The following is a 25,433-nucleotide window of genomic DNA, read 5'->3' on the forward strand; positions in this document are numbered from 1 at the left end:
GAAATATTTATTCATTTTTGGGGGGGTAATCTTATTGTCAGTGTTTAATATGACAAGGATAGGAGTGCCCCAAATTATGCTTTGATGAAATCAAAGGAAAGGAAGTTACTATTTTTAGTAAGTTTTAAAGGTACATGACTCTGTAAACCCTATCCTGTTTCACCCGTGTTCTGTATAAACGTTAGCTCACTGACATCCCGTATATTCTTGAAAAGTACACTTTTCATCTATTGGTAGGCTTTATTAGTACCAACTTTTGAATATCTCAGATTTTAACCATTTTGAAAGACCTTTGTGAGAACTTGAGGGAAAACATAGCTTTGCTTGAAGATCTGTATGCTTCTACAGTTCTACATAGAGGGCAGTCTTAGTACAAAGAGCCATTGACCATTTGTGCAGATGTACTGCTAAGAGTAGGAAAGTCATGCTTCTTCTTTTTAATTTTCGAAGATTCCATTTCCCTTTTGCCTTTTTTTAATGAAAAAAGTAGAAATGATGATAAAGTAGATTTTTCTTGAAAGATAATTCAATCCCTGTAGCTTGATTTCTTTTCTCTATTCTTTGCATAGTTCATGTATGTGATTGGCAAGGACATGGAGACCTTATTTTCTGAAGAGATGTATTGCAGTCAGTACATACAAGGTGTAAAATATGGTGGTATCTTAACTTCAGCACTATTGGTATTTGGTACTAGAAAATTCTTTATTTTGGGGGCTGTCTTATGTCTTCTAACATGTTTACATCTTCACCGGCATCCCTGGCCTCTACCCACTAGATGCCAGTAGAATCCACCGAGATATGACAACATAAATGTCTCCAGGCATTCCCCAATGTTCCCTGGGGGGATGGTGTGGGGAGGACAAAAGTCATCCCTGAATGAGAAATTCTGTGCTAAATAAATGTTCCCCATCTATCTCTGTCAATATTTAGAGTCGGCTAGGGGTTTGTATGCCTATTTACATTTAATGTTTGCATTTAACTCTGTCCAATCCACTGTTATCATCAGTTTGACTGGTTTTCATTTATCAAGTGTCTAGATTATTGTGATTCTTTAAAAATGGCATTTTACACAAACACAGGGTTGTTAGGGGAGACTGGCATAAAGCTGGACAAAACTTTTACAGGGAAAAAAAAATTCCACGTACTCATTGGTGATTCTTAGAATTTATGATCACAAACAGATTTTAAAATAGCTGAAAGGATTTAAGAGAGGGCATTTTGCTGTTTTGTGTGTAGGGGGAGGTTTGGAAATGAAGAGTTCTAAAATTTACTGTTAGAATGATAGTACTTTATAGATTCAGATGTACTTTCTTCCTTTGACTAAAACAATATTTATTCTCTCGGTTTCCCCAATTTGTAGTCTTCTTCACTGGGTGCTTAATTTAATTGTTTATCAAAGATAAATCATTAGGGGAGAAATATGAGAAGTGAAATATTTTCTTCTATTAAAAAACTATATATATATATAAATATATATATACGTATATATATACATATATAAGTATATAAATATATATATATAAGTATATATATACACATATATATATCCATCTGCACACACAGATATGTAAAAGTGACCCCACCACTTATTCAGAGATCAGTAACTTTTTTTTTTCAATTTCTTCTCAAAAGTCACGTCAGCTTCTTATTAACGTATGGCCTGAGCTAGTTTCCTTAATTATAAAGCAACCTCATGTAAAATGAGTAAAATTATTTCTCATCAGATTCTGGCTTGATGGTATGTTAAAATGTGTCTTTATTTTTGATATATGTAGGATCCAGAAGATTTTATTGACATGATCAGTATGTAAACAAACCATGTCCTCAATTTATTTTATTTTATTTTATTTTATTTTATTTTATTTTATTTTATTTTATTTTATTTTATTTTATTTTATTTTATTTTATTTTATTTTATTTTATTTTATTTTATTTATTTTATTTATTTTTTCTTGTCCTCAATTTAAAACAGTTCTGGAAAAGCCTTTGGTATGAATTATTTCTTTCAGTGTGGATCCTCTTTTATCACCAGATTTCTGGGCTTCAGCTGTAGCACACTTCTCACTAGTTGTGTGACCTTTGGCATGGTGCCGAACTTTTTTGTCTGAAGTCCATCTGTAAAATGGGGCTAGTGTAATAGCCCACCTCATCAGGTGATTGTTGAGTAATAAATGAATGGATTGCATGTGGCCTACTTGACACACTACCCCCAAATAAATTTGACTTTTGTTATTTTTACCATAACTATTAAAATGTAAAGAGTTTCTAGTTCTCCATCCTCTCTTCAGTACATAGAGAATGGGTTCCGTAAATGTGGCAAACAGCAATAACAACAGAAGCTTGGGTTATTACAGCGCTATAAATAATGCACTTTCATCCTGAACTGCCAGCACTGTGTTGGATTCCTTTTCAGAGCATTGATGCAAGTGAGTGTTTTACAAAATCTGGAGAATACTAGAGCAAAGGGGAACATAAGCTAGTATGCATGTACCTCACATTCAATTACTTTCTTTACCCTTTTTTTCTTTTAGGAAGAGTGGGGGATTTATTATCAGAGAAACAGTGTTCTTGTCCTGACTTTGCCCCTTATTAATCATAAACCCAAGAGTTATTTGGTGCATTTTCTGAACCTCTTTTCTTCCTTTGTAACATGGACCTGATACCACCTTTGTTGGCTAAGTGCTGCTTATCGCAAGCCTCTGCCAATGTCACTTGGACTCTGTGAATCTTCACTTGTCCTTTCATGAGCTGGGCCAGCCTTGGTCCTCCCTCCTCTAGCACAGTCATTTTCCATACCATTTATTTTCTTATTTGCCTCCTCCAATAGATTGTGCATCCACAGGCTAGTGCAACTGTCTTGTTCACATTTGCCACGTGCACGCTAGGGCATAGTTGATGCTTAGTTAAAATCTTTAGCCATGAGAAGTCAGCCCCAGCAGCCGTCTGACTTGGACTTAGCTCCATTGCTAACTTTATTCAGAGAACATAGTGAGACTCTCGGATTCAGAGAGCTGTGTGATACATGATCCTCTTGGACACTCGCCTGCTGCCTCACTCCGTGGGACTAGGTTCCTCCAAAGAATAAGGCAGGCTGGACAGGACTGTCTAGGTGGGATGATCATGCTATTTATCATTTTCTCCTCTTTGTGTATTTTTTGAATTGGGAAATGACAGGAATATAATACTTCTGCGTTGGGGAGCCCATGAGGCTGAACTCATCAGCTTGCAGGGTTTATGGGTTTCCGGCACATTGTCAAAGATCTGTGCTTATCGCCTCATGTTCATACTGTGTAGCCTAACAGCATATTTGCCCTTTAGAAATGTAATTATGTGGAGACTAATTAGTGGGCTGTTGGAGTTATTTAGGTGACAGTAAAGATTAAAGGACTGACAGAGCCATAAGGATAAACCTTGAGAGGCAGAGTAAAGAGTTAGAAAAAAGAATTGTTGGGTTTTGGAGACTTTATAAAACATGGAGTTGTATGAGCAAAAAGTCAAAAATGATAATCAGGTTTGTGATTTTAGTAAATGTGGTGAATGACAGTACTGATTGCTGAGGAGATTTTTTTTCTTCTTTTATTTATTTCATTTGTTTATCTTTTTATTCTTGATCAGGAGATGCTCTTTTCAATTTTGGGATGTGTTGATTTTGAAATTCCAATGAGTACTGAGATTGATGCAGCTCAGTAAGCTGTCAGAAAGAGATCTGGTTGTCAGGAGAGCAATCCTGCTTCAGAATTGAGAACAGTCAGGACACCTGGGTGGCTCAGGGGTTAAGTGTCTGCCTTTGGCCCAGGGTATGATCCTGGAGACCTGGGATTGAGTCCTACATCGGGCTCCTTGCTGGGAGCCTGCTGCTCCCTCTGCCTGGGTCTCTGCCTCTCTCTCTCTCTCTCTCTTTGTGTGTCTCTCATGAATAAATAAATAAAATCTTAAAAAAAAAAGAATCAAGAACAGTTATTATATATACAGTATATACACGCATATGCTTATATATGCGTGATGTCATACAGAGACACTATTTGTGGAGAAAAGAGAAGAAAGACAAAGCCCTCTGAAGCACCAAATTCTTTTAAAGGACTATATGAATGCTCTTCAAGAGACACCTTTATTATTCTCTATAGGATGGTCCCAGATCAAGAGAACTAGGGGAGACTGGTCTCCAGGAAGCAGAAGACGCAGTTTCAGGAAGGAAGAGGAGTTACATAGTCATGAGTTCTGTAGTTGCATGGGCCATTCATATGAGCACACTAGAAGGGGAGGGGTTGATAATTAGAGCCATAACTGGATTTAGGGGTAAATGGGATTTGAGTCCTTAGACATTTACACTATAGATTGTTCTGAAAGGAAGTCTGAGTCTGATGAGAAGAACAACAATAAGCTGTAGTTAAAGGTGGATATAGGAATGAATACAGGTTATAGAAGGTTTTTTCCTTTCTGTGCTAAGAGGCACATGAACATTTTTTTGTATTTTTAAGGCAAAGGAAACTAATGGACAAAGGGATTGAGGATATTAGATAAAGAGAGGCTCACAGAAGGATTTTGATTCCTTAAAGTAGGTAGAAAAAATAGGATTAAATATCTGGATCATATTTCTCCTCTGGTGCCATTAGCCTTGTATCAAAGGAGAAGGACCTTGTTATCTGAATCTCAAAGGAAAGTGATAAAAGTAATTAAGGTTGCAGATAAGTTTCTGAAATGAGATAATGTATATGAGCTTAGTTAACTGGAAATCCAGCATTTTGTCAATAAAATTATTGTTACAAAGAAAATTATTCCTTTTTTGAAAAGCAGGTGAGTATTCCTTCTCTTTAGCAGTTTCACCTTTTAAAAAACAGATAATCAGGTCTTTACAAAGAATATTTCATATCTTTGTCATATTTAAAGTTTTTTAACATTATTGAAGTATAGTTGACATACAGTGTTAATATTAGTTTCAGGTATATACCTACTTTTAAAGACAGTTGAACCTCTTCACAAACTCTTGAGTACCGCAGGAAAGTTTGTTTCTCGCAGCTAAAAAAGTATACTCAACAGCAAAGCGTATCAGTTTCATGATCAAATTAACTGTTGCTCAAAATGTTTTATAGAAGTGTACATTTATGTATCTATGTAAGTGATGTTAATGTGCTTTGGGATGGTTTGATCTATTTAGATGACTTTTAAACAAATATTAGAATTAGTGAGTTTAGAGTACCCAGGTGGCTCAGTCTGGTTATGCATCCGTTCTAGATTTTGGCTCCGGTCAGGATCTCACAGTTGTGGGATCAAACCCCACATCTGGCTCATGCGCTGGGCATGAAACCTACTCAAGAGTCTCTCTGCCCACCACCACCCCCATCAAAAAACAAACAAACAAAAAAAAGTAGTGAGGTTAATCCTTGCTAATGATACAAGTGAGCAAACATTAATTTGGGAATGATTTTCTTCAGGTATTTTTTCAGTGCTGCCCATTAAATAGAAAGCTGAATGTTTAAAAAACATTTTATAAAATGGTACGTTTTTATCAGTAGCCTTCTCATTGCAAAGGCCTCAGCAGCTGGCAAGTGGATCCTACAGTTTGAGATTGTTAAGTACTCAGGCCTAGTAGAGGTGCCAAATGTCTGTGAGATACCTGCTGATTACAACAGAACAGGCATAGATTAAAAGCCTCTGAGAGACCTTTTGGACTTAGTCCAATTCCCTGACACTGTATTTTCATAGATAGGACTATAATTGATTCTGATTTAGGTCATGAGAATGGGGTCTGGAATGATGGATAATCCACGTGGCCACAGCCTGAGGATCTTCCTCACGAGGCCTGTGGGATCTGAGGGTCTGTAGTCAAAAACATGTCTCACAATAGTGAAGTGAGATTTGCCCAGTGTTCTGAAATTCAGACTTATTTGACCAAATCCAGGAAATCACAATGTGGACAACCTTTAGTCTTTTACTCTGTTCCTTTATGGCATCTAATGGCATCTAATTAAATTCGGACTCTCTTTATCCTATTGACCCAGATTCCCTTATGCCTTTGACCAATATTTCCCCAATAGTATGGTTAGGGGGAGAGTCACCTCATGTCCTCATGTTTCAATAAATAAATAAATATAATATATTAATTATTATTATATCATTTATTATATCATAAATATAATAAATAAATATATATAAATATAATATATATATATCACTGCCTTAGACAAGTTTCCTTTCTGAACTGGTGAAAAACTGTGCATGCTCCAAGAAGAAATCCAGGTGGTTTGTCATTCCAGTGGGAGAGAAAAATTGCCGGAAAGGAAAAAGTTCACTGGGGGTAAAGGGCTCTTTGAAATACTTCTTAATACTTTCTAATGCAACATAAACATAGCTGATACCTCTCTAGTATTTTCTCTCCTGAGGAATCATTTCCTTCTATTAAGAATTTATTTTTATCGTACCGGGTCAGCATTTTTATAGCCCCGTTAACCATTTTTATTTTTGAAGTATAAAATACAAATTTGTGGTTTGATGTATAGTAACACAGTCCGTCTCCAAATTTCTCTTTTCCTCATGCAGAGGGTTACTTCTCCAGGAGAACAGCAGGTTTGCAGAAGCATTACATTATTACAAATTGGCCATCGGAAGCAGGCCTACACTGGCTTGTAAGTAATATGCAAGTCCTTTCAAAACACCTCTTTTTTTCCTTATTTATCCATGAAAATTATCTTGCTGACTTACAGCCTCAGAGGGAAAAAAACCTTCCTATTTCTATTTCTAAATACTTATCAGATTATGAGTGAGCCTCTAATAATTACATGTCTCTCCATTCAATCATGTTTGTTTGTTTGTTATTTTGTTTTAAAGATTTTATTTATTTATTCATGAGAGACACAGAGAGAGGCAGAGACACAGGCAGAGGGAGAAGCAGGCTCCATGCAGGGAGCCCGACATGGGACTCAAACCTGGGACTCCAGGATTACAACCTAGGCCGAAGGCAGGCGCTGAACTGCTGAGCCACCCAGGCGTCCCGTCAATCATGTTTTAATACCCATTTATCATTTTTAATATATTAAGATAAATACAGCTTTTATTCATCCGGAGTTTAAGCTCAAAATTTCTTCAGCTCTTCAAGGGCAAAGACCATCCATACATTTTTCATTGACACCTGTACTCCTTACTTCATTGTTGTTCCCATATATATTTGTTTCCCAAGTTTTCATTTCTTCAATTTCTTATAAAATCAGAAATCATCCATAGAAGCTAAAGTGGAGTAAGATAACTTTATTGTTGTCACAGTGTACATCATCTTTTCACATTTGTATTTCCCATTTTTTTCCTCCTCAGCTGCGTATTTAAACACCGGTATTATTCTCATGAACCAAGGAAAGACAGAAGAAGCCCGACGCACGTTCCTCAAGTGTTCTGAGATCCCTGATGAAAACCTAAAGGACCCTCATGCACATAAGAGCTCGGTTACCAGCTGTCTCTACAACCTGGGGAAACTCTATCATGAGCAGGGACACTACGAGGTCAGGCCCAAACCCCACCCTTTCTCTTTCTCCTGTGTTCTTGGTCCAAGACTCCATGTTTTTTTCTACCCTGCGATCTCATTGAGGGACACTTTGCTCACTTAAGTTAATAGGAGTTTTTATTAAGAGTTGTATGGTGAAATTCATTTGGAAAAGAATCTCTGCTAAATAAAACTTAAGATTTCTTTCCTATGAATTTCTCAGAGCACCGGTGGCTCTTCTACAAAGGGAAATAACCTGTGTTGTTTCTCAAGCTTATTTGCTTAGTCTCTTTGATTTTATGATCCAAGAAACAGTGTTATATCCAGTGTTTGATGTTTAAAAAAAATACATTGTTTGCATTCTGGATATTAAGGAAGTGAATTTGGTGTTAATCCTACCCATTTATTTTGGTTCTTTCTCTAATAGTAATAAAATGAAAATTTATTTTTTTAATTGGAGTGAGAGGAAGAGTACTGGAGTTGGGATGTTGTACAAGAAACTGGGAGGTGTGTGTACCCTTTCTGTCACACGAAGCCTGCCTGCATGGGTTTTTTTTCTCTCACATTTAAAACTGCTCCTCCCTTTGTGTCTCTCAAACCCATACTCCTACACCATGTATACTAAGACTACAATATAAGGATAAAGATACAATTTTTAAAATAATTACATTTCATAATTTCAGTGGATATCAGTAGCCAGAAGATTTGTTAGTTGCTATTTTATTTTATTGGTTACCTGGCTTGAAGTAACTGTAGATTTTAGATGATTATGGGTAACTTCCAAATGTAAACTTTACCTTTTTTAAAAAAAAACTAAATAATCTATGTGAACTGGAAAATTTGTTTTAAAATAAATGAGCATTGGCAACATTTGACTCCTTGTTAAAGTAGTCTAAATTTTTATGTGGCCCTCTTCACTAAGTGGGTTGAATATTTTCATTCATGAAATTGAGGTAGTATGATATCAAGACAGCTCAATTATTTTCCCCTGATGAGCCATTTAGAAATAACAATGGAAGGCTTTGATTTTTGAAGGATGTTGTCATTTTATTTGTAGTGAATATCCTTGTAACTTTGTCTCTTTTTCATTTCCTAAATTAGGATGCCCTTAGCGTATACAAGGAAGCAATTCAGAAAATGCCGAGGCAGTTTGCTCCACAGAGCTTGTACAACATGATGGGTAAGTAAAATCTAATATTTTAACTTACATTTTGGGGACTGGTGGAGAAATTAAAATCTGTGCTTCTGTTAAATAGAATTCAAATAAATCGTATCATTGATCCTCACACATACGCATAAAAACTTATTCACAGTTGGGTGATACTTTCAAATGTTCACAAAAGACACTCATTCTTTTTTTTTTTAATTATTTTTTTTAAGTAAACTCTACCCCCAGTGTGAAACTCAAACTCATGACCCAGAGATCAAGCGTAGCATGCTGTACTGACTGAGCCAGCCAGACCCTGACAAAGCACGTTTATTCTAACAAGAGCAATCATATACTGATTCTTAGCTGATCTAGAGTTGTTGCAAGGTTCTTACAAACCCATTTGGATATTGAGTATTAGCTAGACCCTAGAAATTAAAAATGGTGATAAATATTTTTTTTCTCAATGATTTACCAAATTCATGAGAATATTTGATCATTACTTTCTTAATCAGATTCCCCCAAATAAGCATGGCATGATATAGGGAGTCATGATTTTGGTGCTTTTAAAAGATGAGAATAACTGAACCAACTTGTAATGGTTTTCATTGATAAGGTTTTGGATCACAATAGGTTGTTCAGAGTGTTATTTTAGAGTGAGAACAGTACTGCGAAGAATGTAAATGTGCTACTACATTCATTACTTTTCCACATTGAATAATTTGTCCTCTTATTAGTCAGAAAGCGTATAAGTTAGGACATGGAGTTTTCTAGGTGTAAGAGACCAAGAACTAGAATTTCTGATAAAATATTGCCTGTGATTGACCTGTGACCGCCTTGTAGTAAATTTTTACCATATCTATTTGATAGTAGACACAACTGAAGACTACCTATTGACTATGTGACTTGGAAAAGAATCCCTGCAGTTTAAGATGCCCTGCTGATTGACCAACTCTGCTATTTCTGCTTAAGGGAGAGAAGAAAAATCAAAGATTTTATTTCCAAAGCACAATTTGCAAACTCAGATTTTCCTTTCTCATTAACTTGATTAAGTTGTTTACTATTTCTATGCATATAAAATAAATGAGACTACATAATTATTAGGATAATTTTATGCTTCTATATTCTACGATTTGAGAAATCATAGCTGTGTGGCTTGAGCACACACAGAAAATCCCAGACCTTCCCAAACTAGAAAATATATGGCTAGCAAAGACACTCACTTCTCACTTTCTCTTTTTCATAAATGAGAAAAAAAATTTTTTTTTCGAAAGATAGAATGAGGCACAGGTCAGTAAACAGGAAAAAACCCATAATTTGGAAGAGGTCAATATTTTCATCTCGTGTCTCTGGGCATCCCACCCCCAGTTAATTATGCACAATGGAGTGATTTAGTGCTCATGTGAAAGAGGACCCTGAGGTATTTTTAGTTGTGGTTTCTTTTCTCTTTTGTATAATTACTGCAAGGTAAAAAATCTAGCTTCATTAAATGTACTTTTGCTATCACACTCTTAAGAATTAAGAATTCTAGAAAATTAAAGCAGTAACTTTTACTCTGCAGCCTTTACCATCAGTCTATCCACCCAGCACAAGTATCCACCCATGTACTTGTCCACAAAGTGTGCCTAGAGTACCGATTTGCCCATTGAATTAACTTTTCTGTTAACACTGGATGATTATTCATGTCAAAATGAATATTAAAAGGATTATTTTCTCCAGTTTTCTCTAAGGAGGCACAATGGTTTTAGTTTATGATTTTACTTGTAACGCTAATGCATGGGAAGGCCTTATTCCCAATTTTCCTGAGTTATCGAGTGAGATGTCTTTCTTTAAATGAGGAAAGGACTCAGCTCCTTGGCAACAGACTGCATATGGCATCTTTATTGTTAATAGGAAGTGTGATATTCACTATAGTTAGTGATTTCAGAAGATTCATTCTATTATTTTATGCAAATAAATTTGATTGAAAATTCAGCTGGTACCTTGGGATCTGTGTCTCATATGGTTACACAGATGCTGAGCACACACAGGCAGCAAACGATAAGTGTGTCCCTGGGGTTATTGATTAGTCCTTTGTCTTATTTTTCATTATAGAAAGAGGTCATCTCGCCCGGACTCTGAAAAGCACTGTGACAGTTTGCAAGGGGAAAATCTCAATATAATTTAAAATTCCAGATTCCTTCCATAATTATGGTGGCTGCCTTCTGTTTAATTTTAGGTGAGGGTCTATCAGCTGAGCAGGTTTTATAGTTTCAATTGTTCACGAAACTATAATTTTCTCAGAGTGAGTTCACCTCCTAATCAAATGGGTGAAATCCTCTGAGTATTTGCCTTAACTCCTAATACATTTTGATTAGCCTCCATTTGACAAGAGAAAAAATGGCCCAGGAGATAAGCTGCCCTATCAGTTCATCAGTTTCATTAGTCTGTCAGCATGTGCTGATTATCCTATCAAGTTTATCAACAGCCTTGAATGTGTCTTCTAATTCACACATTTACATATTATTAGTGCCCTTTAGGGATCAGTGATGGATTATAATGTCTGGCTGGATTCAGCCTGTAAGTATTCATTTTTCTCAGGGCTCATTCATTGACGCTTTCAGGACCACTAACCATCCCCCCCATCCCCACCCCTGCCCAAGCACTTGTGTTTATACATACAAACATTATCCTTTTTCCATCCTATTTTCTAGTTTATTTGGAGGTTAGGAGAAAAAAAGGGGTATGTGTGAAAAAAATACAACTATATTTGAGTGTTCTTTTTAGTTTAATAACTCAATTCATGGCAGTGGCTTTTTAAAAAAACAAAACAAAACAAAACAAAACTCTCTAGTCCCTCATATTTTCCCTTCCTTTGAACGTTTCATGAGAAACTTCTATTTTGTATGCTACCTGCCAGTAATTGACATATCCTTAACACCACATGAGCAGATTTTTCCCATTTGTATATTAACAGAAAATGACACGTCTGATTAATTTGCCTCCCAATTTAATTTTTCTATATTTTATCTAAGACTGTTGATTTTTTTTAGTGGCAATTTCTAAGTAACCTTCAAAAAAAATCCTATTTAAAATATATTTTCATTATTCTTTTGATTTCATAAGATCAAGATGATAGTAACAGAAACTGTTGAGAATGAAGCCATCCAAAATTATGTGAATTACAAACATAGCCAGTGATACAAAGCAGAAGATACTAAATGTTATTTTTATAAATAAATAAACTTTCACCTCGGTGGCTTTTGTAATTAGCAAAGTATTTGAATATGTGAAATAATAAGAGACCACATTGCAAAGTAACTACTAAAATTGATCCTAGCCAGTTGTATAAACATTATTTTTGTGGGTCTCTGTTGCCACGTGAGAGAACAGGTAGGGTTAAATGGAGATTCACTGTGGTGTGAAGTCAGATAGCCCCAGCTCACACTATGGCTTTGACCCTTAAGCTAGGTGACTTTGAGCAAAATACTAAACGGAAGCCTCAGTTTCCCCAAGTATAAGACATCTCTATTAGGAGCATCAGTGAAAGGGAATAGAAGGGAAGGGAGAAGAAATGGGTAGGAAATATCAGAAAGGGAGACAGAACATAAAGACTCCTAACTCTGGGAAATGAACTAGGGGTGGTGGAAGGGGAAGAAGGTGGGGGGTGGGGGTGAATAGGTGACGGGCACTGAGGGGGGCACTTGACGGGATGAGCACTGGGTGTTATTCTGTATGTTGGCAAATTGAACACCAATAAAAAATAAATTTATTATTAAAAAAAAAGGAGCATCAGTTTGAGGATTGATTTAGGTAGTGAAAGTACAGCATATTGGACCAAATGCCCTACCTGGTGAGTGTTTCATAATATTACCTTCCATTATAGTCACTGTCCTTCCTGAGGGACTGTAAGCCCCAAAGTCTTTGCTTGTAGTATGTCAGTTCTTTTTGTATTTACCCACATACGTATGATTTCTTTGTACATAAGATTTTTGCCTAGTGATGGTCTTGCAATCACAGACAGTCAACAGGGATCACGTTTGGCTTGGGTCTGTCTACGTTAACTCTGTTAACCAAAAGTGAAACAGCATACTCAGTTAATGCCCAGTTGACTGAATTTCATTAACAAAAAACACCCTCTAAATTAAAATAATCATATTTAGGCTAGAGTTTCTTCTCCTTTTCCTGTCATGACATATTTTTTCCTCTACACTTAGGCATAATTTTTTTTTTATTCTGACACCCATTGTAGGCCTTAATTGAATCTCGGTTTGTCCTCTTCTCAAATTATAGTTATATTTTAGGGTCTTAGAATGTTAGAGATGGAAGATTCTTATCTTAAAAATTCCTCCTGTTATAATGTCTTTTATTTCACAAAGTAGAAATTAACACCCAAAGAGTTGAGTTGATCTTTTTAGGATTATAGTTTGTGTTAAAACCAGAAGGGTAGTTTCTGGGGTTTTGTTTTTGTTTTTTAAGATTTTTAAATTTTTATGTAATCTCTGCATCCAACATGGAGCTCACATCCACAACCCTGAGATCAAGGGTTGCATGCTCCACCAACTGAGCCAGTCCCAGGGCCCCAGAAAGGTTGTATCCTGATTTAAATTCAAATGCTTTTTCTATTTAACCCTTGTGTGTTACTGAAATTGGCATGTTCTTTACTATGTTAATATAGCTTTTATTTACCTATGTAAAAAATCAGCAAAATGTATTTAGATGTAGACATAGGTATATTTGTCTTATTCCTTGTCCAAATATATATGAAAAAACCTCTACGTTTTTACTAAAAATGAGAAAACACCTACAAAAATGAAATATGCAAGATATTAGAATTTTTTAATGTAGGATAATTTTTAACCACCTTTAATTTTTCCTTTTTTGTCTCTATAATTGTTTGTTTCCCTTATTATGCATATGAAAACATTGCTTTTGAATATTCCTGAGATTATGGAAAGCTAAATTAGGCTGTAACTTTTAATTACTTTTATCAGTTTGAGCCCTTCCAATCCCAAAGGTCATTTTGAGCCTATTTACTATTTAAAATAAAATTACTTGGCTTTCTCAATGCAAACTAATTGTTGGGTTAATTATATAAGCAATTTAAGCCATTTCATCTTGTTAATATATCTTGAGAACAAAAGGGCATAACATGTTGCCTGGAGTAATAGGGAATCTAGAGTTACTACTGCCTTGTCATTGCAGTGTATAATCGCTCCATTTAGAAAAAACTCTGTATGCAAAAAAAAAATTTTTTTAAGTCACAAGTGCTGGGTGGAGGTTACAAAGGTGATAGTAGTATGAAATGGAAATAGCCCATATGCTTCCTGTTCTTTTTTTTTTTTTTTTTTTTAATTTTTTTTTTTTATTTATTTATGATAGTCACACAGAGAGAGAGAGAGAGGCAGAGACACAGGCAGAGGGAGAAGCAGGCTCCATGCACCGGGAGCCCGACGTGGGATTCGATCCCGGGTCTCCAGGATCGTGCCCTGGGCCAAAGGCAGGCGCCAAACCGCTGCGCCACCCAGGGATCCCGTGTTCTTATGGAACTTTCTAGGTGATTTCACAGTTGGTCTGGAGCTCTTCAGTATCTTCCCTTGATATGTAAATGCCTATAAATAAGAATGAAAATTATATTATCTAACCTTGAGAATATTTTGTCTATAACTGTAGCTTGTGCTATGTGGTCTGGACCAAACAAACCAAACCAACTAAACAAGAAAAATCTCTTTTTTATCTCTAAGGTGACACTAGTTGTCACAATTTGCATACATATTTATATTTTCCTGTTCTTTAAAAAAAAAATGTGTGTTTACAATGGGTAACACACTTTTTATGTTACAGAGAGATTGTATTTTCTTCCAGGGGAATGGCATGATGATGGTCCATTGCTGTTTATTGCCTTATTTGCCTTTATTTTGATTTTACCATTTTGATTCTCTTAATCTGAAAATTTCTAGTTTTCTTTTAATACACATCCCTATTGCTTCTAAAATCCCAGCTCAGTGATAGAAAAATATATTTTTCTCCAACAGTCTGCAACTAACAAATTTTTACTTCTATAGATTTGAAATTGAAAAGATGTTTTCTCCTTATACTCTCTAGTAAGGGAGGAATCATTTTATTTAATTTTCAGTTTTGGGGCAGCCCGGGTGGCTCAGGGGCTTAGCGCTGCCTTCAGTCCAGGTCGTGATCCTGGAGTCCCACATCGGGCTCCCTGCATGAAGCCTGCTTCTCCCTCTGCCTGTGTCTCTGCCTCTCTCTCTCTCTCTGTGTCTCATGGATAAAAAAATAAATAAAATCTTAAAAAAAATAATAATAATTTTAAGTTTTGTATTAAAAACCTCAGTTCTTTAATTACAAGAGATTTCCTTAAATGTATTTGAGCCAGTCAGTCAGAATGGGGAACAAAACAATAAATAGGAAACACAGTGAATGTATTAGAGCAATTTTGGAGTAAAAACTTGTCCAAATTTTAGAATTGTATTTTTAAGAAAGAGACTTGTGGAATAAAGGAGTCAAGTGTCATAAATGGCTAGATTCCTTACTCTCAGGTAAGAACTGACGACAAGATGTCAAATATACAAATATACCTCCTGAAAACAAAATGCAAAAATTCTTTCTTTTAAATTTACCTTAACTCTACTTGAAATAAGGTACATTATATGCTGAATTCAGTTGGTGGAATGGCCGTAAAAGATTCTGTTTTTCTCTCAGCCTTCTGTAGGTTTTTTGGTTTGCTAGGTATTTTTTTTAATTCAATCATTTATTTTTGCTGAATTATTCTAGCACAAGCACACACGTATGTGTGTGTGTTTACCTCACCTTGTTTTAGAATGCATGTAACATCAAGATACTCAGAATAAGTTTTTGACTTGATGGTTCACATACTTAATGTTTTCTTCTGTGACTGGCTGTTCTTAAGTGTATTGCTCAAGGCATTTTGCATGCTGACTGTGAAAGAGATGGTTTTCAACTGTGTGAGATCTGAACTTCACATCCTTCAAGTGTGGAAGCATTAACACTCTGGTAGTGTTAAGCTTTTTATACCATCTGCTTCCCCTGTTTTGAGTTCTGGTGATTTTCCTACTATTGCTTCCACTGGCACTCTTGAAAATTAGTGAGTCAGCCCTACAGATATAAGTATGACCATGTAATTGGGTTAGCCATTGATCTATGTGCCTCCAAAAAGATTACTGACTTGTAGGTTTTAAGATAAATCTATTTATTGCACTTTGATTTTTTTCATCATCAGAAAGGGCGAGACCAGGAGACCATTGTTGGGTCTCCCAGTCCAAAAAAGTGAAATGTAAATTTGAGAGATTTTAGAAGTTCATTTTGTAAGATATGGAGCCAACAAGATAAGGAAATCATGAACTTTTGGCTGTGTATCAAAAAGAATAAATATATAAAATTCATAATCAAAATCATTAAGATTCTCTTTCTCAAAGTTCATTTTACATTATAAAACTGCAGTGGTTTAATTTTCTTCTTTTCACCATTCATTCTTGGTACAGATTCTACATTATGTGCTATGGTTACAGACATTAATTTGCTAGGCATTAGTCTGTATACTGCAGAGGCCAACATCTAGTTCGGCTGCATTAAATTGGTAATATATTTTGTTTAAAGTTTCAATTAAACCCGGGACCAGAAGATATATGGTCCCTATGGGGAATTTGAACACTTTCATGCCAATAGTAGGGTTGCTAAGAATCATGCTTGGTCTAGATGTCACTTGCTTTCCTGGAAATATGATATGAGACAGTTGATTATATTTCATTGCTATTAAAACCACATGAGCCCACCTGTTACATTAATTCATACTTTTGCCAGTTTAGTGGTAAAGGAAAAGATTGAAGTTTCAAAACGTTATTTTTAAATTGAGTTATAAGGAAATGAATATACTCAAATTAATACCTAATTATATCCTTATTCTCTGATTTCTAGAGTTTCAGTATTTCTGCTTGAAAAAAATATATTTTCTGATACTTCAGTAAAAATTAATGAGAAAAAAAAAAGCATATGTTTTGCTCTTTTATTGGGCAATATCCATGAAGTGAGTCTTTTACTCAGCAGTAAATATGGATTAGATTATTCTTTTAAAAATGGATATGTTATACTTGAGAAATTAACTGGATTTCAAAATCTGGCATTCTTAAAAGTTGCCAATTTTGAAAACATTTAGATAAAATTGATATAATCCTGAGTAAGAAGAAAATCTCATTATAAAGGATGTAATTTTGAAAATCAGTGTCAAGGAAACTGTAAGTTACATGTATCTAAAGTAATACAAATAAAATTTAAAATTAAACACATTACCTGGCTGCCTCACTCGGAAGAGCATTTGACTTTTGGTCTCAAGGTTGTGAGCTTGAACCCCACATTGGGTGTATAGATTACTTTAAAAGTAAACAAATACACTTAAAAATAAATAAAAATTAAATGCATTACTGTGAGTGCTTCACTGTGTATGCATTTGTACCTGTTTTTCCTACTGGTTAAAGAGAGACTGTTTTCTACATAAAAATCTCATTTAACTTCCCAAATGACTAGGAACTACTGTCATACTCAAATTGAATAAAGAATTTAAAAAGAGCATGCAAAGTTTTCTTCCAGATTGCAAAACTTTTGCCAACATGTTACTTACGGGCATGGTGTTTTTGAACTGTTTGTTATAAAATCTTATTTTCAAGTCATCATTACAAATAGGATGAATTTTTAATTATCTGATAAATCTTAGCAAGTAATATTCATAGAAAAATACAGTTTAAAATAAAGTATTTGTTATGTTATAGAGATATATTGCTTGATCCAGAAATACATGTGAAATACATTCCCAAGAAGATATGTATAAAACTAAAAATGCTTTTATTATACTCTTTTGATATTTTCCTGCAAATATTCAAGTTGTATGTCTTCAAATACTGTTATTTTCATTAATTCTTTACAGGCTAGTACAACATTTATTCATTCTTTTTTCTTTCCTCTATTGTAAACCTTGGTTTTTAAAACCCAGGTTAGCACTTCTTTGTATTTCTAGTGATCCCTGGTTATTCCAGATGTATTAAGCCATTTTATTTTCTCCATTGTATTGTATTGAGGACAGTATTGTATTTTGGGGGGAGAAGATCATCACCTCCACCAACATACAAATGAAAACACACAGTCTCAACTTCTGTATTTTGGAAAATTCTGAGCATTTAACAGGATTGGCTCTAATATTTGTTGATTAACTATTTTCAGTGATTTATTTCTGTGAAAACATAAAGGGAATTGATTAGCCTAAACAAGTCCAGGACCCCAGTAGCATGTAATGAAATATTGACCCAGGCTCCTGGCTTTTTTCCAAGTTAAATTTTGATGGCACATCAGATGTTTCCTCTATATAACCTTACACTAGAAATTAGGAACCTTTTTAACTTTCACTAAAATTTAAACTCTTTCTTGATGATTAGTTTTTTATTTAATAAGATGCATATTCAGTTTTTTTTCCGTTACATTTCCTCTTTTTGCTCTAAAACTACCCATTCTGGCTTTCAGCTTTCTTCTTAAGTTTGATGCAGTAGAACTTGGTGAAGCGTTAACATGTTGAACCTTTTCATAACCCTCCATAATTTAAGACTCGTATTTCATTTTACTTCTAATCCCTCCACCACAGTGGAAGAGGTTATTTAATTGTTGAAGTGTGTCGTCAGATACAAAACAGCTTCTAATTTCTGTAACCATTTTAATTTATTTTTTCCTGCCCTGTACAGTAGCTACTGAGCATTTCCCATCAGAACTAATGTATCCAACGCAACTGAACTGTGTTATTTTACAAGGATAAGATCAGGTTGAGGAAAGGATTAGGATGAAAATATAAGAGATTCATAAACTTTGATGGCCTACAGTTAAGTTTATGACATATATAAATTTTTAAAAAGCCAGACTCCCTAAGGTTTCTATATTAATGCCAATATAGTGAATTAAAAAGTGAGAATAAAATCACAGCAAGTTAAACTCTTGATGTAATAGGCTCCTGATGTCATATGGTTCTTTCAGGCCACAGATTCTAGAAAATGGAATTACTTGGAAATTTCTCTTCAGTGACATTCTTGGTAAAAATACAACATTGAAATCTTAAGTTGATACTCAGTATGCTCAATTATTCATCAGAAATTTTTCGAAACTCTTTGGAGCCAGAGGCTTTCTGAACTTAGGTTAGAGGAGAGACGAAGAGTGTACTACAGGGTTTTCTATCTGGCTCTACACATCTCACAGTCTAGCGCTTGAGATCAGGAATAGTATACTTGGAAAGATAGGTATATAAAAAAGGGAAAGGAAGCTTTAATACATGAACTGAGTACTAATCTTGGATAAGGAAACTCATTTTTCTAGAAATTTCCCTTTCAAATTGATTCATACATTATAATTCACTTGCAATAAACATTTCAGAAAGACTTATCAAAAATTTGACAAAATGATTCTAAAATTTATCCAGTAGACATAATAGGAAAATAGAGTCAAGGGGGGTTAGAGAAGAATAATGGGAGACATGCTCTACTCAATATTAAAATATTAGAAAAACCTCCAGTAGTTAGAGCAGTGTTATATTAGTATAAAAACTGAAGAGCAGACCAGTGGGACTGAATGGAGAGCCTACACACAGATCAGAATTCTTAGGGGTTTTTTTGTAGATAATAAACGTGAAATTAAATATTGCGAGGGAAAGGGAGTTCTTAATCAGGGACAATTGATTAAATGATGTTTGGAAAAAATAAAATTAGACCTGGATTCCACATTATATGGCAAATGTATTTCATATGGAATAAGTAGCTAATTTTAGTAATACAACTATATAATTAGAATTTATATCCCTATGATAAAGAAGACTTCCTTAAGCATAAAAGACAGTAACAAAGCTACAAAGGCAAAGTCAACTTAATTTGCATATGTAAAAGTTAACGTAGTTGACAGAAAAACCCTTTTAACCATCTTTTGCATATCAAAAAGATAAAGAATATATCTTAGTTGAAAAATGGCTTAAAACTATAAATGGAAAAAATCAATGACTTGCAAATAAAAAATACTCATGGCTAAGAATTTGTGGAAAAACTTTATAAAAAATAAATGAATTTTCATTAAGAATTAAAGTAGGAAAATCGAAATAATAGCATTTTTTTCTTTTTCAAATGGACATTTAAAAATACTAGAATCTCATTTTGATGAGGACTTAGAAAAGTTGATCTTATATAATACTTGTAGAAGTGAAATAGGTACAGTATTTTGATGAGCTAACTTGGTATTCTGTATCCTGACCATTCAATTTGCTAATGCTTTTTAGCTGGAGAATTCCACTGCTAGGGGCAGCCAGGGTAGCTCAGTGCCGCCTTCAGCCCACGGCCTGATCCTGGAGCCTCGGGATCGAGTCCCATGTTGGGCTCCCTGCATGGGGCCTGCTTCTCCTCCTGCCTGTATCCCTGCCCACTCCCCTGTGTCTATCATGAATAAATAAGTAAAATCTTAAATTAAAAAAAAAAAAAAAGAATTCCACTGCTATGTATGTATTCTAACATAATATTAACAGATATGTAAAAAAAAAAAACGAAGACAGTTACAAAACAGGAGGATAATTGCTGAAGTAAGGTACCTGCATAAAAAATTGGAGGAGAAATTTGAATAATAAAACATTGAATATTAAGCTTAATGAGAAAGTTTAAGTTTTGAAATAATCCTAGTTTTATTTAACATAGTAAAACAGCAGAAGGAACTTAAATACTTAAAACTAACAAAATAATTGATTAGATAATTAATTTTTTCAATATTTAAAATAAAATCTAGAAATACATCAGAATTTTACCACTATCTATGAGTAGTAGAATTCATTTCATTTTATAAAATTATGATCTCCCCAACTTTATCATAAGCAGATATAAAGCTTATAATTAGATAAATACATAAATATTTAAACTTTTACAAAAGAACAATCTAGATATGGTTAGTCTTGACTAGATTATCTAGAAAATCCATGAATATAATAGTTCCTTTTTAATTGTCACAAGTTTGTGAAATGACTACATATAAGACACTAGGCCATGGTGAATCTAAAATAATTATATCATTTGGGGGATTATGGAGTTATTTTTTTTTAAATACTTGCAGAAGGCAGACACTTAACCGACTGAGCCACCAGGCATCCCTGTTTTAGTGTTTTTTTTAAATAGGGAATTGGGAGATGTGAGAATTGGATGAAGGCAGTGGAAAGGTGCAAACTTGCAGTACAAGATACTTAAATACTGGGGACGTGATGTATGACATGATGACTACCATTAGCACAGCTGTATGGCATATTTGAAAGTAACTAAGGAAGTAGATCTTGAAAGTTCTTATCACAGGAAAAGAAATTTTTTTCTTTTTTTTCTTTATTTTTTAAAGATTTTATTTATTGACAGAGAGAGAGAGATAGAGCACAAGCAGGGGAAGAGGCAGAGGGAGAAGGAGAAGCAGACTCCCCGCTGAGCAGGGAGCCCTACGTGGGGCTTGATTCCAGGATCCCAGGATCATGACCTGAGCCGAAGGCAGACTCTTAACATACTGAGCCACCCAGGCACCCTTGTTTTTCTTTTTAAAAAAATATATGTCAGATGACGAATGTTAACTGAACTCATGTGGTCATCATTTCACAGCATATGTAATCAAGCCATTGTGATCTACCCCTTAAATTCACACAGAGTTGTATGGGTAATTATATCTCAACAAAATGGCAAGACAAAAAAAGGAGAATCTAAACTGAATCTTGACGCAGAGATATACGATCGAACAGGGATGAGAGAAACAAAAGGTAACTCTAGCAAGTATGGGTAGTATGGCCTGTTACATACTCTATCCTTTATCTGTAAGCAGAGCTGTCCAGTAACTTGAAACATGAGAATCAGTGAGATCTGGACTATTACATCATCAATAATCCAGCATTCCTTCCTTTAAGGAGTTAGCCTTTGCCTGAGTTATTTAGACCCAGGGCTTTTTAGGGAGGAAGAGTGACATTATTTGTTCTGCATCTGAAACTGGTTTATATCTGCTTGAAGCCGGCCTGGAGACATCCAAATCCCTTTTGTCTGCAAGGGAATCGGAAATAAATCTGGGTGATGAACCTCATCACTACATCATCACAGCAAATCTTCTCATTCTTATGAAAGTGCCTCTTTTATGTCATTTTTTTTTTTTTCCTGCAGGATAAGAAGGAAAAATAGTCATCATTGCTTCTTTCCTCCTGGGTGCTCTAAACATTTTTTTTCTATTCTTGTAAGTTAAGGAGAATTACAGTACCAGAGAAGATAACTTAACCCTCCTTTCTCCACCCTATTCCTGATCAAGTATTTTCATTTCCTTCCCTATTGAATGTAAAATTTTCTTTTCCTGTGGCCATTTCCTTCATGTTATTTTTATGATTTTAGTATTTTAATCAAGCTTGAAGAATTACATATATGTCATTCTCTCCTAAAACTGAATCCACCAGTGGCACTTTTCGCAGTTATTTTATCTCCTCTCTAATTATTTTTTTATAGTATTTGGACAGAATGGTATGGTAGAAAGAACCAGAAAGAACTCTAAATTATTTTTTTATAGTATTTGGACAGAATGGTATGGTAGAAAGAACCAGAAAGAACTCTAACCTGAATCCTGAATCTGGAATTTGCTTAGTTTTGAATATTGAACAAATCGCTTAGTCTCAGTGAGCCACAGCCTCTTCATTTGTGAAATGGGACTGATGTAAATTACAGTGTACAGATAATATAAAAGTATAAATATATTCAAGATGTTAGTAGGTATTCGATAAATAATAAACTTTGTATGGTAGGCAGCCTGATGCCATGGAGAAAAGCATGGGCTTTAGAGCCATTCTGACCTTTTAGAATAGGGTTGGTTTCTTTTTTTTAAGATTTTATTTATTTATTCATGAGAGACACACAGAGAGAGAGAGAGAGAGGGAAAGAGACAGAGGGAGAAGCAGGCTCCCTCTTCGACGTGGGACTCGATCTTGGGTCTCCAGGATCATGCCCTGGGCTGAGGTGGAGCTAAACTGCTGGACCACCTGGGCTGCCCTAGAATAGGATTATTAACTGGCCTTGTGCAAGTCACTTATCTCTCATGAGCCTCCCTCCTCAGCCATAAAATGAGTATTCTGACCCCTAGTATGAATTAGAAGTGAGAAATGAGAAGCTTCTACTTTGTCTGTGCCAGGGCTATATCCAGTTCTTGTCCGTGTATTGTTTGTTCCCTACATCTTTATTGAGTCATTTTTAAAACACATTTAAATTTGCCCATTATCATTTTCTTGCATTTTAGGGTTTGCATCTTGATTTTATTACCGTTTTTATAGGCTCTTTTTGTGTTAAGATTAACCATAGAACTCAAGTGCATCTTATAGGATACATATTTCCCTCTTAAGAGTTGAGTAACATATGCAGCAGAAGCATTTTTAAAGGTCAACTATAGATTATTATTGTTCTCCCTTATTCCTTTAATTCAGTAGATAAGCCCAAGGCAAAATGAAATGATCTTGATGGTCAATGTATCACAAGGCTAGGAAACAATTTTCCAGGAATGAGAAAGAGTATAATTTTCCCCTGCACGGGAGAGTTGAAAAGTTTGTGATTGTTCCCTACCAGCAGGTTAAAGCAGTGTGATTTGAGGTCAGGTCGTCCTGGGTTTGAATTCCAGCTTTACCACTTCCTACATTTATGACTTTGTGTGTTTTATCTAGCCACTCTGCTTCTCAATGTCCTCATCTGTAAAATCCAGGTAAAGACATTCCTTAATAAAAAATGAGAGTCATGGATAAGGCAACTAATACAGATGTTGAATGATTTTATCTTGCAAACCTAATCTGAACAGTTACTTGGTAGTGGTTGAATGAGAGTAATGTGTGAAGGCTCCTCGTGGGACCGAGTGAGAGAACATTCTACATGCCCAAAGGTAGAGAATGAGAGGAGAAGGTGCTCATAAATCAGACATTAGCCCCTTATGGCTTGCTACCCTAATGCATAATCGTCAGTGAATGATTGTCATTGTTATTACTGAGACACAATGAATGGTTATCTGAAGTTTTTCTGAGTAGTAATGAGTAGGACCTAAGTAGGCTGGTCATTTACATTTTTCATATACTTGCCATGATGCATTATTATATTCCTTACAGCCCTTTATTTCCCCATCTCACAAGTTTTCAAATTAACAAGTTACTTCTGAGTCATTACTGAAGAAAATGGGCCAGCCACTAATTATTTAGCAAGTTAATATTTCATTTCAAAATAGCTTTTAATAATAGCTGTAAGACTGGAAAAAATAGAACACTTTCTGAAATGATTTTCAGACAACTTACATACACAGATTTCAATCTCAGAATCACTGTGAGGGATCCCTGGGTGGCGCAGCGGTTTGGCACCTGCCTTTGGCCCAGGGCGTGATCCTGGAGACCCGGGATCGAATCCCACATCAGGCTCCCGGTGCATGGAGCCTGCTTCTCCCTCTGCCTGTGTCTCTGCCGCGCTCTCTCTCTCTGTGACTATCATAAATAAATTAAAAAATTAAAAAAAAAAAAAGAATCACTGTGAAATTGGGGTTCTCTCACATTTTTTGGTACAGAAAGCCTATAGTTTACTATTCTACAAGTTAGTTGAATTTTTTATAAATGAAAAGTAGAAATTATATTAAAGGTAATGATGGTACAGCTTCTAAAAGCTGACCTATGAGCACTCTACCCACAGAACAATTTCAGGCCGATTCCAGTCAGAATCTGTAATCCCTCCCATCATTCAGCTTAACTTCTAAATTAGTCTACGTTTTCTACTGGCTTTAGAATCCCCTTTAGAGATCAATATCTGGGTATAATTGGGGTATAATATGTAACTTGTCATTAATTACTTTAAATTTATCAATACCGTAGGGATTATTGCATTCTTTGTTATGTAAATCATATCTAGTGTAGTTTTAGAATGAAGAAGTGGTTCACTTTCCCTAGGAAAAAAAGTGCTGTTTGCTTTTTTGGGGAAACATTTGTTAGCTCAACATGGCAAAAAGGAAAAAAAAAAATCTATGACAATGTTTTCATTTTTATAGAGATATAATAACAATACAAGATTACAGAAATAGGAAAATTAAAAAAAAAAATCAAGCCTAATCCTACCAACAACTGTGTTTTGTGTATTCCATTCCAGGCTTTGGTCTTTGCTTCAGTATTTCTTGCAGTGCACCCGAGCATTCTATTTAATCTAACCAAATTCTTCTTAAATGCAAATACACTTTAAGCTTTAGATTAAGAGAAAAAAATTCCAGCTAACGTTTTTATGACAGGCTAGTTTAAGAACTGTTCTGAGAAGTACAAACACATAGATATGTATGAGAGGTATATACATTTTTGTGCATATTACAGTATTTTTTACTAACGAGCCAAGCAAAAGGCACTCAAAAGGTCAGGAGACTCAGATCAATTCAATTTATCAAACATATTTGTATTGATAGCACTGTGCTAATACAAAGAGAATTTGATTAAAATAAAAGGAAGCTAGTTCTTCTTTGAAGCAAAGATGTATAGCCAATGTGGGCAATACATTTAGGAAAAGCTTGTGATTATGCCTCTAAACAGCAAAAGCTATCATGATTATGATTACTTAAGCTATAAAGGTCTGCTTGACAAATAATTCAGGTTACCGGTCTTTTATCTGTTCTTAGAAATTTAGTAGCTTCTGTATTTGCAGTGCTTATTAAACCTATAATGCTTAACTTAAATGCACAAATCACCTTAAAATATAATACTCTTATCAGGTAAATACTCATCCATATTATAAGCAAATAAGG

The 25,433-nt window shown here is 35.0% G+C and overlaps 1 protein-coding gene across 5 annotated transcripts in view; it reads left to right on the plus strand.

Moving 5' to 3' along the window:
• The window catches only part of TMTC2 (transmembrane O-mannosyltransferase targeting cadherins 2), a 388,467-nt gene that overhangs the window by 236,980 nt on the left and 126,054 nt on the right, over positions 1–25,433 (plus strand). For all 5 annotated transcript variants that reach the window (XM_077845667.1, XM_077845665.1, XM_077845669.1 and 2 more), the window contains 3 exons: positions 6,538–6,623; positions 7,306–7,490; positions 8,573–8,651. In XM_077845667.1, coding sequence (XP_077701793.1) covers positions 6,538–6,623; positions 7,306–7,490; positions 8,573–8,651 — 350 coding nt within the window. The remainder of the gene's footprint in view (positions 1–6,537; positions 6,624–7,305; positions 7,491–8,572; positions 8,652–25,433) is intronic.

The sequence above is a fragment of the Canis aureus genome, chromosome 13, assembly GCF_053574225.1.
Source record: "Canis aureus isolate CA01 chromosome 13, VMU_Caureus_v.1.0, whole genome shotgun sequence".
NCBI classification, from domain to species: Eukaryota; Metazoa; Chordata; class Mammalia; order Carnivora; family Canidae; genus Canis; species Canis aureus.